The sequence below is a fragment of the Vitis vinifera genome, chromosome 14, assembly GCF_030704535.1.
Source record: "Vitis vinifera cultivar Pinot Noir 40024 chromosome 14, ASM3070453v1".
In the NCBI taxonomy this organism is placed as follows: domain Eukaryota; kingdom Viridiplantae; phylum Streptophyta; class Magnoliopsida; order Vitales; family Vitaceae; genus Vitis; species Vitis vinifera.
In genome coordinates this window covers 7945210-7964171 of record NC_081818.1, presented here as the reverse complement: position 1 = coordinate 7964171, position 18962 = coordinate 7945210, and the positions used below count along the sequence as shown (strand labels likewise).

The 18962-nt window shown below is 28.4% G+C and overlaps 1 protein-coding gene across 1 annotated transcript; it reads left to right on the top strand.

Annotated features, from left to right (window-relative positions):
* Positions 1-4096: 4096 nt before the first annotated feature.
* On the top strand, positions 4097-15159 carry LOC100265584 (pentatricopeptide repeat-containing protein At4g31850, chloroplastic). Its single transcript, XM_010661831.3, has 5 exons — positions 4097-5930; positions 6865-6964; positions 7031-7065; positions 7230-7365; positions 13096-15159. The coding sequence occupies exons 1-5, from the start codon at positions 4165-4167 to the stop codon at positions 14884-14886; spliced, it is 3828 nt and encodes a 1275-aa protein (XP_010660133.2). The 5' UTR covers positions 4097-4164; the 3' UTR covers positions 14887-15159.
* The last annotated feature ends 3803 nt before the right edge of the window (positions 15160-18962 follow it).

Sequence of the window (18962 nt, the reverse complement as noted above, 5' to 3'; positions counted from 1 at the left end):
GATTTAACATATTCAAGAAACATGTGGACTACCTTCCATCAGAGGCAATGCAACCAAGTTACATGAAGATAATGTTTTTTATATTGCACAAATTAAAAAAAAAATTCATAAAAGGTGACAAAACTAAGCATGTCTCCCTAAATTCTTTTATACTCGTGAGCTCTAGGAGAAAAGTGAAATTGATGTTCAACAGATTTGGTCATGCAATAATCTAGCAGATTTATTCACAAATGCGCTACCTTCAACCACATTGAAAAAGTTAAGGTATGACATCAAAATGCTAAGATTGAGAGATCTACCAATTGAAGTGTTGAAGAAATCATAATCATGTCTACATGATGAGGAGAATACTAATATGGATATACTACACTATTTTTTCCTTTGTCCAGGTTTTGTCCCACTGAGTTTTACTAGCAAGGATTTTAACAAGACAGTTACAATATTCTTATGATCATGCAATGGAGAGTGTTATAAAATATAAGAATTTGTAGCATTGTTAGAATTTATGGATGATCATTCGTAATGATGTATATCTCTTTGTGAATCTCTATCAAAAGAAAGGAACCCTAATGAAAATCTATTTAGTATTCCCCGTGCATTCTATTATCTCTTTCTTGTTTTCTTCTTCTTCTCCCACTTTGTTTTACAACATAAAGTCATTTTAGACCAATTTTTTTTTCTATAAATGTTTTACATTGGTTGGTTCATTATTTAAATTTTAAGTTATTTTTAAAGGTTACTAGTTAATGAAATTATCTCATTAAGTTTTGTTTAATTTTGAGTTCATTTGCCTAATGAAAAAAAGAAAAAAGAAAATGATAATTCTATGTAGAAGAGAATCAATAAGGTTGTTTTAAACCAATTTTTGTTCGTAAATTTTTTGTATTAATTGGTTCACTATTTAAGTTTTAAAGTATGTTTAAAAATTAGTGGACTCTTTAATGAATCCAACATTGAATCTTGTTTAATTTAGAATTCATTTGCTTAATAAAAAATAAAAAATAAAATCAGAAAATAAAGATTCTATGTAGAAGAGCAATAATAACGTCGTTTTAAACCAATTTTTGTCTATCAATTTCTTATATTAATTATTCACTATTTAAATTTTAAACTATTTAAAAAAAATTAGTAGATTTATTAATAAATCTAACACATTAGGTCTTGTTTAATTTAGAATTCATTTGCCTAGTGAAAAAAAATCAAAAAATAATGATTATATATATAGAAGAGAAATGATAAAGTCTTTCTAAACCAATTATTATTATTATTACATAAAGAAGAAACTAATTAGGAATTTATTTTAACTAATTCAGACATTTAAAATAAATTTTGGTCAATGATTTACTAATATTATTGAGTTCTATGACTTTTTAGTATTAATTAAATCAAATTTTGAGTTTTAAATTATTTTTAAAAGTAATAAATTTTATATTTCAAGCATAGTTTAATTTAAAATTTATTTATTTCACGAATAATTTTAGAAAAGTTAAAAAAAAAATTAGAAAAGTATGCGTAATTTAAAGGAATATCATATTTGAAAATTTTATTTGTGAAGAGAAAAAATGAATGCTATCATGTTCAATTTTATTTTTTTCTGATTTTTTTATTTTATATATATATATATATATATATATATATATTTTTAAAAAATAGTGAAAACTTAGGGTCCATTTGGCTATGTTTTTAAAAATTTCTTTAAAATAGAGAATAAAAAACACTTTTTTTAGAATTTTTTAAAAACTGTATTTGGCAAGTTGTTTTAAAAAAAAAAAAAAAACAAGAAGCTTGTTTGGATGAAAGAATTTGTATTGTTTTTAAAAACAATGTATTACTTTTATTTTATAAAATTTTTATAAAATTAATTTATAAAATTAATTTATAATAATATGAAATCAAATTCAAGTTAAGTCTTATTAAAAAATAAAAATTAAATCCATAATTATATGTGAGTTAAAAGTAATTTTTTTTAAAAAATTATGAAACAATTTTTTTATTGTAGTGAAACAAAAATTTCTATAAGATAAAAATAATTTTAATATTTATTTTTAATACAAGTCAATTAAGTACTTTAATTAATTTTTAAAATTTTTTTATTTGATCATGATTTCTTATGCTTTTTTTAGAAACATTTTTAAAGTTAAAGAATCATAAAAGGTTTTTATAATGTTTTATAAAACTAAGGATATTTGGTAAGTTATTATTATAAAAGGATTTTAAAAATAAAAATACAAAAAAACTTGTTCGTATAAATTGTTTTTTTTAAAAAAATTATCTTGATTCTGTAAAAACATTTTAAATTCAATTTATATAATATTAATTAATTAAATTAAATTGAAGTTTTATTGAAAATGAAAATAATTAAATATATATTTTTTTAGTAAAACATAAATAGTAATATTATAATAAAATCATAAATTATATTTTTAGTAAAAAATATACTATTTTATTATATGTTAGAAAAATGATATTTTATTGTATTAATAAATTTATGGTATTAATAAGTTTATTATTTAAGTTTTAAATTATTTTTAAAAATTAATAGACTTGTTAACAAACTCAAGCATTAAGTTTTGTTTAATTTGGAGTTAATTTGTTTAACAAAAAAAATTAAATAAATAAAAATTTTATGTAGAAGAGAAATAATAGAGTGTATGTAGGCCTATTTGGTTGCTGTTTTTTAAAACTGTTCTGTAAAACATTTTTTGAGAATAGTTTTTAAAAACAATTTTTTGTGTTTTCAGGAAAAAAAAAAGAAAAAAGAATTGTGTTTGGGAACTGAATTTTGGAAAACAATTTTTGTTCTAAAAATATATATATATATATATATATATATATATATATGTTTGGTTGAGTTAATAAAAAAGTTTTTTAGAATAAGTAAAAGAAAAAACATGTTTTTTTTAGTTAATAAAGTGTTTTCTTCCATTAACTTAATATTATAAATATTTAAATAATTTTCATATGCACAATTCATTTAAATTAAAAATAAATAAATTATTCCATTTTGAAATATTTACACCAATTATAATTTTCTTAAATAAAGGATAACTTTGTCATCATGTGTAAGTATATTAATTTCAATAACTTAAAGAAGAAGAAAGGGTTTGCGGGTAAGGGTGTGGTGGTTGGGTGGAGCTTACATTTGTGGAAATACAAAAAACAGCTAAGAAAACACAAGAAAAAGGAAGAGAAAATATGAAAAACAATATATTATTTGAACAGTGAAAAAACAATGAAAACATATTTTTATTATTCTCAAAAAAGTGGTTTATGAGAATACAAAAAACACAAAAAACAAAAACACACCCCTTTCCCAAACAAGTTTTTTGTGTTTTTTGTTTTCAAGAACAGAAAACAGTTCTTGAAAATAGGAACCAAATAGACCCGTATTTTTCTATTGTTTTTAAAAACTAATGAAAACAATTTTTACTCGTTCTCTAAAAGTTGTTATCTATCTTACTTAATTTTAAAAAACTGAAAACAAAGAACAATAATTAAATAGGTTTTTAAAAACTTCGCCAAATAAGCTCTTATTTTCTAAAAAACTATTCTCTATTTTATTTTATAAATAATAAATATTGATTATAATTATTTTATTTCAATTATTTGAAAAGAATTACAATATCTTGTAAATCTTGGACATAATTTTTTTTTAATTGGAAAAATAATTTTAAATTTAAAATAAGTTTCATACGTTATGCCAAAGAAATAATAAGACAGAAAAATAGGCCTTGTTTGGTAACTAGTTTTGAAAACGGTTATGAAAAAATAGTTTTTAGAAACAATTTTTAAAAATCGTTATATTATGATGTTTTATAAAATAAAAGTCTGTTTGAAAATCTAAAATTGTTTTTAACATATTTTAAAAATAGTTTTTTATGTCCATAACTTTATTTTTAATTATTATATATGTTTATATAATTATTATTTAAAACATTTCTCAAAATATAACTGAAAATAAATAAAAGAAGTTCTATGAAAATATCCTATTTTTTATTTTCTAAAAATTGAAAATAGAAAAAAAAAAAAAATAGTTTCGGTGTTTTTTAGTTTTAAGAAATTGAAAAGTGTTCTTCAACATAGTTGCAAGGCCATGTACAAGTATCTATTTCTAGATGCTCCCTGTGTTTTCTTGTGCTTTTATCACCCTCTTTTGTCTGCAAAATGGTGGCGATTATGAAGAGGAAAATTCGAAGGCCTTCTTCTTCTTCTTCTTCTCCTCTTGGTTCCGGTACAGGGATGCTTTCTCTTCCTCCTCCATTCTTGTCTTCATCACATAATACATTTCATTCCAAACCCCTTCATTTCAATACCCTCGATGAAGCCCTCTCCACGTTTAATCGGATGCTTCATAAGCAACCTCCTCCCTCCACTGTTGATTTTAATCGACTTTTGACCTCCATTGCTAAAACGAAACACCACTCGACCCTGCTTTCTCTTTCTCGCCAAATGGATTCTTTTGGAATTCCCCCCGATGTTTACACTCTCGCCATCGTCATTAACTCTCTCTGCCACTTGAATCGGGTGGATTTCGCTTTCTCCGCTTTAGCCAAAATCCTCAAACTTGGCCATCAACCCGACGCTACGACCTTCACCACTCTGATTAGGGGGCTGTGTGTTGAGGGTAAAATTGGTGAAGCCCTCCACTTGTTTGATAAAATGATTGGGGAAGGTTTTCAGCCCAACGTAGTTACATATGGAACTCTGATAAATGGATTATGCAAAGTGGGTAACACTAGTGCAGCTATCAGGTTACTTAGAAGCATGGAACAAGGAAATTGTCAGCCTAACGTAGTCGTCTTTAGCACCCTCATTGATAGCCTTTGTAAGGATAGACAAGTAACCGAGGCTTTCAACATTTTCTCTGAGATGATCACTAAAGGCATTTCACCTAATATTGTTACTTACAACTCATTAATTCATGGTCTATGCAAGTTATGTGAGTGGAAACATGTGACAACACTGATGAACGAAATGGTAGATAGCAAGATAATGCCAGATGTATTTACTCTTAATACAGTGGTGGATGCACTCTGTAAAGAAGGAATGGTTGCTGAAGCACATGATGTAGTCGACATGATGATTCACAGAGGTGTGGAGCCTAATGTAGTCACCTACAATGCATTGATGGATGGACACTGTTTGCGAAATGAAGTGGATGTGGCGGTCAAAGTATTTGATACAATGGTTCATAAGGACTGTGTGGCTAATGTAATCAGCTATAACACCTTGATCAATGGTTATTGCAAGATTCAAAGCGTAGATAAGGCCATGTATCTCTTTGAAGAAATGAGTCGACAAGAATTGACTCCTAACACTGTGACTTACAACACCCTTATACATGGTTTATGCCATGTGGGAAGACTCCAGGATGCAATATCACTTTTTCATGAGATGGTAGCTCGTGGCCAAATTCCTGATCTTGTCACTTATCGCACTTTATCGGACTATCTATGCAAAAATCGTCATCTTGATAAAGCTATGGCTTTGCTGAAAGCTATTGAAGGAAGTAATTGGGATCCTGATATACAAATTTATACTACTATCCTTGATGGCATGTGTAGGGCTGGTGAACTTGAAGATGCAAGGGATCTCTTTTCCAATCTCTCCTCCAAAGGATTGCAGCCTAATGTTTGGACTTATAATATTATGATCCATGGGCTTTGTAAACAAGGGTTATTAGCTGAGGCAAGTAAGTTATTTAGTGAAATGAATAAGAATGGCTGCTCACCAAATGATTGCACTTATAATTTGATTACTCGAGGATTTTTAAGGAATAATGAGGCATTGAGAACTATTGAACTTCTTGAAGAAATGCTTGCAAGGGGATTTTCTGTTGATGTATCCACAACCACATTGTTAGTGGGAATGTTATCTGATGATGGATTGGATCAATCTGTAAAGCAAATTCTATGCAAGTATGTGCAGTAAAGAGTTATAATATTCATCAACTCTAAACATGGAATTCTTGGAGGATCCCGCTCTTCTTTGTAGCTGTTTATGGCTTTTGATTGTATCAACAAGTTTTTGCAATCAAACTAGTTCAATTGATCAAAAGATCATGTTGCTACAGGAGATTGATCTATCAAGCAAGAGTTGAATTTCTGTTATTTTTGTGTGTTTACTTGCCATTGGTAGTTACTCCTTTTGAGCCCAAGTTGATTGGATAAAGGGAATAGATCCACTCTTTCTCTACCTTTTACTTGCTTCTTCTCTCAGTTCAATTGAATTGCTTATGGTGGACAACATGCTATTAATGCCAAATATCCTGAGGCCAACTGGGAAATAGATTAGGGTTGTACCATTTATTTCTGCTATAGCATTACTAGGATTGGATTATAGGAGTAGGTCGGCCTTCATAATCTATTTTATATTTTGTAAAGGCTTTTGCATATTAGAGATTGTTTACTTGTAATTTGACTGAATCACTTTCAAAGATTGCAATGTAGTTTTAGTTGCTCCACTTAATTTTGGCTAACATTAGAAGTGGGTAGATTTTCTTGAGACAGCTACAAATATACAACCTTCCATTGATGCTATTTATGTTTGGTCATGTTTTAATCAGTGCATTGTTTACTTGTATTTTAACTGAATCACTTTCAAAGAATGCAATGTAGTTTTAGTTGCTCCACCTAATTGAGCCTTAACATTTTTTTTTTGATAGGTTAATTGAGCCTAACATTAGAAATGGGTAGATTTTCTTGAGACTGCTACAAACATACGACCTTCCATTGATGCTATTTATGTTTGGTCATGTACTCAGTGCATAATTTAGACATTATTTGGATTTGATTTGCAGGAATCATAAGTTGGATATCTTGGCCTTAGTTCATTATATTTATAACTTGTTGAGTCCTATGATAGTTGTCCCTCACTGCTCTCCATAGTAGTTGCTATAGTAGGAAGTCTATTGTGGAACATGCCAATTGACCTTGGTCTGGTTCAGGACTGTTTCTTAAGGAAGGTAAGTTTGTTTTATTTTGCACATGGCAATATTCTTGCAATTGATGTTTTTCTGGAACTTCTGAAGTTGGGCAACATGTATAATGGAGAGGGGGGAGTGTGGTGAGGAACATCTGAAGCTCTTTTTGATATCTAAATTTTTAATATTATTTGTTGTGTTGGCTGCAATATGAGGAGATTCTGCAAGAGTTTAAGATTGAAGAATAGGAGATCTAGTATTTGGAAATGATGATAAATTAAAGACTATGCTTCTTGTTTTCTGTTAGGATTGTGATTCTTTATGAGAGGAACTTGGGAGAAACGCTTCTGTTTCAATTCTGGATGGAAGCACCTTCAGAAAAATTGATGGTGACAGAGTGTGAGGAACTGAGCATGAAATTGACTTTTCATGAGGAGTTGCAGGTGCATTGTATTTGATTCAATAATTCCAGATACAGTTTGCTGCCTCTTGTTCGGTTTCTAATCGTTCTCTTTTAATTCTTGGAGAATGTTTCTTAAAGCTAGGAGATTGAAGGTGTGGGGTTGTTTTCGGTTTCTACATCATTCTCCAAATTTTGGGAATGTTTGGTTGCTCAGAAAATAGAGGAAAGTAATGCTTTAGCATGCATGTTCCTGTCATTTGGGTGGGGTAGAACTCCAGAAAATGATATCAGAATTTCCTCTACAATGGGAGTCACTCCATGGACCCATTCCTCTATAATAAAATAGAGCTGGTGGGTTTCATTAGTGGTCCTGAGTATTCTGATCTTTTTCTTGGTGGGTTTCAAATTCCTTCTTGTTTGGTTGACCTAAAAATTCAGGAATATGATCCAATGGTGGGAGATAGAGCTAGAAAAGGGGTAGTTATGAGGGTTAAAACCAATGTTTCATAACCGGATCGATCATTGAACTAGAAAAGTTACTGGTTCACGGTTCACTAGTCGAACTGGTGATGTCATAAATATATAATTTATATATTATTAAAATTAAAAATAATTATAAAAATAAAAAAGATAATTTATATACTATTTAAAAAATAAAATTTTATTTGAATATCATAAAATTATTCAAAATTATAATATTTTAAAATTTTGTATCATTTAAGGAGTCTCAAACTAAATAGTTTTAAAAATTTCAGTACTTCAACTCTCACTTGATTTAAACTCTGCTTGGCTATTATTAGGATTTGATTTGTTGTAACCATAAGTTGGAGACCTTGTCTTTAATTCTTTGTTAAGCTCATAATAAGCTAGTGATGTTCATGGGTGGAACATATGAAAATGGCCTCCTCTTATTTGCCACAATAAATAAATCTAATGCTGAAACATACAGATTATTGGTGAGCAAATTGGGGGACTCTTGGTTCTCACTTGAGGGGTATAAGCCTTCTTCAAGAAAGGCATTATGCCTGTTGCAGTGAGCCTGCATTTCCAGTGAGTGCGGCAAAATCTTGCTTCAAACCAAATTATTTGGATGTGGGGCTGCTGAACTTAAGCTCTCCTTATCAGGTGCTGTTGAACACAGTCATGATGGCCTGAAAAAGAGATGATAAATACCTTCTGGATCAGTTGGAGCTGCTCAACTGGGAAGCAATCACATTGATTCTTTTTATAAGACATATGTGCAAGAATTATGGAAAATTGGGACATGACGGATCAAGCTCTTTCTTGAAGCTTTAGGCCATAGCGTTGTGCTGTAATCAACTTGTCTAGTTTAACTTCACCTACAAACAGGGAACAGATTTTTCATATACATTGTTAGTGCCTATCTCTAGTTTAAAATTGAAAGTTGATGAAACATGCTATACTTGAACCATAGTCAACCTTATTTCTTTGTCTTTCTTCAAGCTAGAGTGGGGTCAACATTTGATTCTTTTTAACTATTACAGAGAAGAAAGAAGCTACTGTATCCAGTACACTTGCTTTAAATGATCTCATAGAAGACATTTTTTCTACCTGGATGAAACCTTCATCCAATAGACTAGACGACAGAAAGGTTGCTCTGTTGGGAACTTGAGGCTAGTCAGCATAATTATATGCCTTGATCTAGGTCTATGATTTTCTTATTCAAAGCCATGAGGTTAGGTAATGCTATAAAAGCCATTGTTGTAGGCATTACAGAACTTAACAGTTCAGGATGGAACTCTGATAGAAAAGAAAAAACATCGTTCAGGATGGAACAGATCAAAGGCCAAAGGGGATTTTCTACTTCACTAAGTGGGTTGACTTCCAAGTTTTAGGGCATGTGGAGGACTATCCACTTGAAGGAAGGAGATTTTCCTTCTTACTGGTTACTTCATAATGAAGGCAAGTTCCATTGGTGGGTTTTCTAGCTTTCCTAATGGTTTTGTAGATAAAGTAGAGGCAGTTACACCTGAAGACTTTGGGGGCAATTTTTAGTGCGGTCAGGCAATTGGCCCAGGGTGCTTTCAGCTTGTTTGTTTGGTTTCTAGTTTTTTGAAGAACTCCTTGTTCTTCCTTGCTCATACCCCTCTTTCTTGTTTTGTTCTATATATATATATTAGACTTCCAATCAAAACAAATCTTTAATTTGTGTTCATACATTTGCATTTGTACTATACTTATACTATGTGGTTGGGAAAGAAAGGACAAATAATTAGTCTCATGAGATGTGTCTAAGCATTAAATATTGAGACTTTTAAGATGTGTAACCATTCATTCTATTTTTGGATGGAGTATGGTTTAATTAGTTGCTGTGAACAGTGATGGAGGTAATCACAAAAAGATGTTTCAAAAAGAAAGTTTATGATTATCTTAGGCAATCATATTTTACTAAAATCATTCTATTTATAATAATTTCTTAAACGATCTTGACAATTCATTGTTTATTTTAGAATTTTTACGTTCTTTCTAGTGTATTGAAGGTGCTGTTATTACTATTATTGACTAGAGTAAAGAGGTGGATAACATGTGAATAACACAAAAAGAAGTATTGTTATCGTCATTAACTTATTATTATTGTTATTGACTGGAGTAAAGGGGTGAATAAGATGTGAATAAACAGGAAAAAAAATATTAGGGTCTGAACTCATATGCTCTAGATGGAGGGAGGGTCTCAATTGCTGAAAGGAGAGCAGAAGGCCAGAAGGAATTATTTACCACTTCGAAAGCTCCCTTAACTCATGATTCTTAAACTTCTTTCATTTGCGAGATTTTCCTAGTTAGTACTCTTCCTCGATATTTAGGCTGTTGTTTTATAGGAGGATAAAAGTTACTAGATTTTGTTTAGGACATGAGAGTAGAAATATAAAAAGGACAAATCTCCTCAAAGTTGATGTAGGACAGCTTCCTCTAAGTTGTCGACTGTTTTCTTCTCATCCTCATACTTGTCAGCATTATAATTTTGTCACCACATGCTCGTATGCTATAATTTTGTCCATGGTTTGTGATAGTTGTCATTCCAATGATGAAGAATCTGGGTGTGAAAAGAAGGGGTAAAAAACAGAGAAAGGAGCAACTACTCATAGAGGAAATCATCACAAGATGGCTGTAAGTGTTCACCATGCTTCATGGCCTATAATTTTAGCCAGTTAATGAAAAACTAATCTTTAATTATCATTGATGAATTAATGTCTATTAATAAAATGTCTGCAACCAAAGGAAGAGGATGTTAAGCAGGAGCGAGAAGATTGAAACAGGAAATAAGAAATGAATGTCTATTTTAGAAGTTGGAGGAGGCATGAATGCCAGGCAAAATGTGAAAGGTACAAGACATAGTTTGATCATTAAGGAGGCACCACTGATATGTAGTTGTTTTGGTCAAGTTAAAGATGGCTTGTGGGTAAGTGGGAAACTTCAATGAACTTAGGTTGAAGTTGTGGGAAAAGAGATTGTAGCCTTCTTTTTTATCCATAGACGATATCTGCTTGAACAGTTCAAAGGCGAGAAAGGTCTCTTGTAACTCCAAATGGTTGAGAGAATACTTTCCTAAGTTGCTTTGTGAGTTCAATGATACAAGCAGTTTGATAGAAAACAGTTATTTGCATGGAAGGAGATGCCTTGGTCTTCATAACTCTGTTTCTGAATGTCTTAGACACCTTAGGGACCTCCTGCCTGAACTCTGATGGTTCCACGAGAACTGGTAATCAAATTAGTTTAAAAGGCCATGAAATCTAATATCGATGTGCCTTAACAGGTAGAGTTAGTTAAGATGGAGCTTTATGAGTAATTCTTAGAGTCAGACATTCATCTGTTGCATGTATCTGGACATTAGAATCAGGTAATCACGAATCTAAGGGCATCAGGGGCATGGCTTTATCATTGGTATCTGTCATCTCTACACTTTTGAATGCTAGATTGTATATGGCCATGTCTACAGGACTCTATTGACATATCTGTTTGGTAGCGAACATACTACAAAGTTACATGTGAAGTTTTCTAGCGTTGAGAATCTGTGTTGTGTCTTCATTTGATAGTCTATTTGGTCCTTAGTCATATAGTAGATGAAGAATTTTTATGTTACTGAGAAAATAGTCCATATGAGATGGATGTGTTTTCTGTTTCCAAATCCCTACATTTCAAGAATGGTTGCCAAAGCACATGATGTAGTTGACATGATGATTCAAAGAGGTGTGAAGCTTAATGTAGTCACCTACACTATTGATGGATGGAGGCTTTGCGATCTGAAATGGATGAGTTTTATAAATAAATAGTTTTATTAAAATGAAAATAGTTTTATAAATAAATAGTTTTTTTTGGGTAAAATATGAATTGTAATATTATAATAAAATCATAAATTATATTTTTTATAAATAAAAAAAATACTATTTTGGTATATGTTATAAAACTATGATTTGATTTTTATCTTTGCTAAAAGCCAGTAATAATAGTTTAAAAATAATAATTATTAGTAATATTTTATTTTAAAAAAAATTAGAAACAGAGTAAAGTTTAATTTTTGTGTAGCATGAGCCAAAATTTGTTATTACATGCACACATTTAAATTTAACATTCGAGTAGTATAAAATGTTTTGATTTAATATGTAATTCATTGGTTACTATTTAAGTCTTTAAATTATTTTTAGAAACTACTAGACTCATTAATAAATCCAATATATTAAGTTTTATTTAATTTAAAATTTATTTTTCTAGTGAAAAAAGATTGAAAATATATGATTCTATATAAAAAGAAATAATAAAGTTCTTATAAATAAAATTTTACCCATAAATTCCCGGTATTAGTTGAATCTCTATTTAACTTTCAAGTTATTTTTAAAAATTACTATACTTGCTATTAAATCCAATGCATTAACCGATTTGAAAGTTATTTGTCTAGTGAAAAAAAAAAAAGGAAAAATATGATTTTCTACAAAAGAAACAATATAGCCATCATAGACCAATTTTTATTCATAAATTTTTAGTATTAATAGAATTCCTATTTGAGTTTCAAACATTTAAAAAAATTAGTAAGCCCGTTAATAAATTCAACACATTAAATTTTGTTTGATTTGAAATTTATTTGTCTCATGAAATTTTTTTTGTAAATATGCAATTATAAGAAATAAAGAAACTAATCAAGTCGAATTTTAATTAATGACTTTATATTGTTATCAAATTCATAGCTTTTTAGTATTAATTAGATCGATTTTTGAGTTTCAAATTATTTTTAAAAATTAAAAGATTTTATGTATCCAATATAATTTGATTTGAAATTTATTTACTTGATGAAAAATTTAGGGAAGTTGAAAGCAATTCAACACTTGAAATTCAAAGAAAAACCATGTTTGTATTTTACAGTTTTTTTTATTTATTAATTTCTCCATATTTTCTTTTTATTTTTTTAAAGTAACTTTTACTTATTTTTTAAATATTATTCACCAGGCTATAAAATAATTAAAATTTTAAAAACAATTTTTTATTTCTATAGTATAGATGAGTTGTAAAATCACATTGGCAAAGAGTGTGTATATTTCTATTGATGGTATCAAATTATATTTATAATAAAGTAGTTAAAAGAAATGGACCAAATGGTGATGGAATTCATTACTTTAATAATCTTAGGCCATTTTTAAAATAAGTCATTTTATTATATTTTTTTTATATATAAATCTTATAAATATATTCTAAAAGTAGGAATTTCTTTTCTGTACATTATTACCTGCTTTTATCTTGAAAATGGGATGAGGGTGTGTAGTGTGTGAAGTTAGGAGGAAATCTCAAGCTGAAGATGAAGATGATGATGATGACGATGGTGATAAGGCCTTCTTCTTCTTCTCGTCCTTCTGGTACACAGATGCGTTCTCTTCCTCCTCTATTCTTGTCTTCGTCACACAACAGCTTACATTCCAGATCCCCTCATTTTAATACCCTGGATGATGCCCTCTCTTCATTTAATCGAATGCTTCATATGCATCCTCCTCCCTCTACTGTTGATTTCACTAAACTTTTAACCTCCATCGCTAAAATGAAACACTACTCCACTGTGCTTTCTCTTTCTACCCAAATGGATTCGTTTGGAATTCCCCCGGATGTTTACACTCTTAACATCCTCATCAACTCTTTCTGCCATTTGCGTCGGTTGGGTTACGCTTTCTCTGTTTTAGCCAAACTCCTCAAACTTGGTTGTCAACCCGACAATACAACCTTTAACACTCTGATTAGGGGGCTCTGCGTTGAGGGTAAAATCGGTGAAGCCCTCCACCTGTTTGATAAAACGATTGGGGAAGGTTTTCAACCCGATGTAGTTACGTATGGAACTCTGATGAATGGGTTATGCAAAGTGGGCAACACTAGTGCCGCTATCAGGTTACTTAGGAGCATGGTACAAAAAAATTGTCGGCCAAATGTAATTGCTTATAACACCATCATTGATAGCCTTTGTAAGGATAGACAAGTAACGGAGGCTTTCAACCTTTTCTCTGAGATGATCACGAAAGGCATTTCACCAGATATTTTTACTTACAACTCATTAATTCACGCTCTATGTAATTTATGTGAGTGGAAACATGTCACAACACTGCTTAATGAAATGGTAAACAGCAAGATAATGCCAAATGTAGTTGTCTTTAGTACAGTGGTGGATGCACTCTGTAAAGAAGGAATGATCGCCATAGCACATGATGTGGTTGACATGATGATTAAGAGAGGTGTGGAGCCTGATGTAGTCACCTACACTGCATTGATGGATGGACACTGTTTGCGATCCGAAATGGATGAGGCCGTTAAAGTATTTGATACGATGGTTCATAAGGGCTGTGTGCCTAATGTTCGTAGCTATAATATCTTGATCAATGGATATTGTCAGATTCAAAGAATGGATAAGGCCATGGGTCTCTTAGAACAAATGTCTCTGCAAGGATTGATAGCTGATACCGTGACTTACAACACTCTTATACATGGCTTATGCCATGTGGGAAGACTCCAGCATGCAATAGCACTTTTTCATGAGATGGTAGCCAGTGGCCAAATTCCAGATTTGGTTACATACCGTATTTTACTGGACTATCTATGCAAAAATCATCACCTTGCAGAAGCAATGGTTTTGTTGAAAGCTATTGAAGGTAGTAATTTGGATGCCGATATATTAGTTTATAATATCGCCATTGATGGGATGTGTAGAGCTGGTGAACTTGAAGCTGCAAGGGACCTATTTTCCAATCTCTCCTCCAAGGGTTTGCAGCCTGATGTTCGGACGTATAATATTATGATCCATGGGCTTTGTAAAAGAGGTTTATTAGATGAGGCAAATAAGTTATTTAGGAAAATGGATGAGAATGGTTGCTCGCGGGATGGTTGCATTTATAATACAATTATCCGAGGATTTTTACGAAGTAATGAGACATTTGGAGCAACTCAACTTCTTCAAGAAATGCTTGCAGAGGGATTTTCTGCTGATGTATCCACTACGACCTTAATAGTGGAAATGTTATCTGATGATGGATTGGATCAATCTGTAAAACAAATTCTACATGGGTTTTTTAAGTAAAGAGTTATGATATTCATCAACTCCAAATATGGAATTCTTGGAGTATCCAACTCTTCAAAAGACTTTTGATTGTATCAACAAATTTTTTGTAAGCAAAAGAGTTTAATTTATCAAAAAATCATGTTGCCAGAGATTGATCTAGTTTATTCCATTTCTGTTATGTTTGAAAAAATGTTTATTTGCCATGGGTGTCCTTCCATGTGGATTTTGTTTAAGGAATGTTAAACTGATTGTCTTGTAGAAATGGTATGAGCAATGATTCATTGGTTACTACCACTGGTGTTACTTGAAGCAGTTTGTTCTTAGGTTTGTGCTCACTTGGTTGCATTGTAGTGCAGTAGATATATAGAAACTACAGTCTTGAGATTTATCTTGTTCTTTTATATTATATATGCCTATTAGGTGATTTTTTATAATCATTATTATTTTTGGATTGAAACTTCGTAGGAGCATTCTTCTATTTAATTGGTTCTAAATGATATACATTTTAATCGACATTTATATTTTTATTAAATTTCATTTCATTTAGAAATTTAATCAACAGATTCTTTGCAAAAAATTCAACAGATTTTTTGCAAAAAAACCCCATCACAACAAGTCTTGATTTTTCAGAGAAATCAGAGATTCCGCTGCAAAAGAAAACCTATGAAAATTTTAAACAAACCCGTGACCATTTCAAAAGCCTTTAAAAAGAGTCTTAGTTGAAGAACAACTTACCTAACCCTAAATCCACCATTCGAAGTGTAGAATCTTTGTCTTTGGTGTGGTGCCTGGTGGGAAGGTAGCAGATCGTGGTCTGATAGTTTGAGAGGCTGCGTCTTCGTGGTGTTGGGGAAGAAGACAGAGAGCTGCATCTTCGTGGTGTTGCTGTGTTGGGGAAGAAGAAGTAGACAGAGGGCAAGGGGTTTGAAAGTAACCGGTAGGTAATAAATTAATAAAGGAATTCCTTTTCAAATATTGTTTAATATTCTTGCTATATTGTTGCTATATATAATATGTTATTCCTTTTCAAATTAATATATATACTCTATGTATATAGTTTAATATTGTTGCTATATATAATTTGTTATTCCTTTTCAAATATTGTTGCTATATGTCTTATAAACTAAATAAGACATAATTAATAATTTTAAATTATTTCATGATTTTTTTAATTTTTAAAAATAATTTTGAATTCAAAAAATCAATCTAATTAATTACATATAAAATCAAAACATTTTATAATATTATGTTCATAATTCAATTCTAAATTAGTACATGGAATGAAAATTTTGACTCATTTTTAAAAAGTTAAACTTTATTAATTATTCAATTTAAATATTGTTGTTATATATAATCTGTTATTCCTTTTCAAATATTATTACTATATGTCTTATAAACTAAATAAAACATAATTAATAATTTTAAATTATTTCATGAATTTTTTAATTTTTAAAAATAATTTTGAATTCAAAAAACTAATTAATTACATATAAAATCAAAACATTTTATAATATTATGTTCACAATTCAATTCTAAATGAGTACATGGAATGAAAATTTTGACTCATTTTTAAAAAGTTAAACTTTATTAATTATTCAATTTAAATATTGTTGTTATATATAATCTGTTATTCCTTTTCAAATATTGTTGTTATATGTCTTATAAACTAAATAAAACATAATTAATAATTTTAAATTATTTCATGAATTTTTTTATTTTTAAAAATAATTTTGAATTCAAAAAACCAATCTAATTAATTACATATAAAATCAAAACATTTTATAATATTATGTTCACAATTCAATTCTAAATGAGTACATGGAATGAAAATTTTGACTCATTTTTAAAATGTTAAACTTTATTAATTATTCAATTTAAATATTGTTGCTATATATAATCTGTTATTCCTTTTCAAATATTATTGTTATATGTCTTATAAACTAAATAAGACATAATTAATAATTGTAAATTATTTCATGAATTTTTTTAATTTTTAAAAATAATTATGAATTCAAAAAACCAATCTAATTAATTACATATAAAATCATAACATTTTATAATATTATGTTCACAATTCAATTCTAAATGAGTACATGGAATGAAAATTTTGACTCATTTTTAAAAAGTTAAACTTAATTAATTATTCAATTTAAATATTGTTGCTATATATAATCTGTTATTCTTTTTCAAATATTATTGCTATATGTCTTATAAACTAAATAAGACATAATTACTAATTTTTAAATTATTTCATGAATTTTTTAATTTTTAAAAATAATTTTGAATTCAAAAAACCAATCTAATTAATTACATATAAAATCAAAACATTTTATAATATTATGTTCATAATTCAATTCTAAATGAGTACATGGAATGAAAATTTTGATTCATTTTTAAAAAGTTAAACTTTATTAATTATTCAATTTAAATATTGTTGCTATATATATATGTTATTCCTTTTCAAATATTGTTGCTATATGTCTTATAAACTAAATAAGATATAATTAATAATTTTAAATTATTTCATGAATTTTTTAATTTTTAAAAATAATTATGAATTCAAAAAACCAATCTAATTAATTACATATAAAATCAAAACATTTTATAATATTATGTTCATAATTCAATTCTAAATGAGTACACGGAATGAAAATTTTGACTCATTTTTAAAAAGTTAAACTTTGTTAATTATTCAATTTAAATAAAATATTATGAAAAATTATTACTTTAAATATTTATTATTAATTTTTAACCCAAAAAATGATGAAGATGTTAATATTTTTATGTTTCTAACATATACTAAAATATTTTTTTTTTATAAAAATAAAATAAAATAAACCTATAATTTTATTATAATATCATATATAAGTAAAAAATTATAAGTACTCTTTTGTAATAGATATTAAACCTTTGTTTAGGTTATATTTGATTCCCAAAAAATTATTAAGAAAATTAATATATATTTTTTCACTATTTTTATCATAGAAAATATAAAAGAGAATCAACTGCAATTAAAAATTAGCTAAACATTTATATATTTTTAAATTATATAATCTTTATATAGAAAAATAAATAAATAAAATGAATTAAAAGAGCCATAAAAAAATAATTTATTAACCTTAAATTTGTTTAGTTTTCTTTTTTTTCCTCTAATATTCATAAACCAAATATAGCATTAGTAAATGACTTATTTAATTAAGAAGGTTATTGAAAACTCAATTTTGTAAATCTAACCCTTCATTATTTTTTTGGCATCATTTTAAAAAAACACTCTCATTTTTTACTTATAAAAATGATTATTTCTTTTAAAGCCTTCATGTAAATACTTAAAATAATCAAGGGTATTTATATATAAAAAAAATGAGTTACTCTTCAAATATAAGGATTATTTTCATCATTTTTAACTAATTAGGTTTTAATAAATTGAGTTACTCTTCAAGTATAAGGATTATATAAAATTTTGTATAATGGTACAAAATATAATGTACAAGAAATTGTATTGAATACTTTAAAAATATCGCTCAATTTTCTATTAGTATAAATAAATTTACATTATATTAGTGACAAAAAATTTTCCTATTACTCAATTACATTAATACTATATTGCAAAATTAAATTACTATAGAAAATTAATAATTATTGATTTTTTTTTCATCAAATAATCATAAATGATTTAATAATACGGAATGAAGGGTATGCATTTACATGGTCAATTACATTTATATTTGAATCAATCTTACTTCATTATATCATGTAGATTTTTTTTTATAATATTATACAATTAAATTACAATAGGAAATCAATAATTATCAAAACAAACTTTTTTAAAAGAATTTTTTTATAAAAATATTCATTTATTTAACTATTATTTATTTTAATTAAAAAAACATATAAATAAGTGGAAAACAAAAGATGATGAACTTAGGTAAGATCGTGTTTATTGCTTTTTTAGTACAATTTATTTTTATATGGTAACAATATGAAACATATAAGTGAGTGGAAAATCGAATATTATAATTCTTATATAAATGTGTTTATATATATTTAATTTGAAAAGAAAATTGTTTTCCTTTTATACATGGTTAGGTTAAAAT

Excerpts from the sequence above, each read along its gene's own strand:
- LOC100265584 (XM_010661831.3), top strand. The coding sequence starts at position 4,165 with ATGGTGGCGATTATGAAGAGGAAAATTCGAAGGCCTTCTTCTTCTTCT. Across the intron at positions 5,931-6,864 it reads CTATGCAAGTATGTGCAGTA|TTGTCCCTCACTGCTCTCCA; the intron begins AAGAGTTATAAT and ends GTCCTATGATAG. Across the intron at positions 7,066-7,229 it reads AATGGAGAGGGGGGAGTGTG|GATTGTGATTCTTTATGAGA; the intron begins GTGAGGAACATC and ends GTTTTCTGTTAG.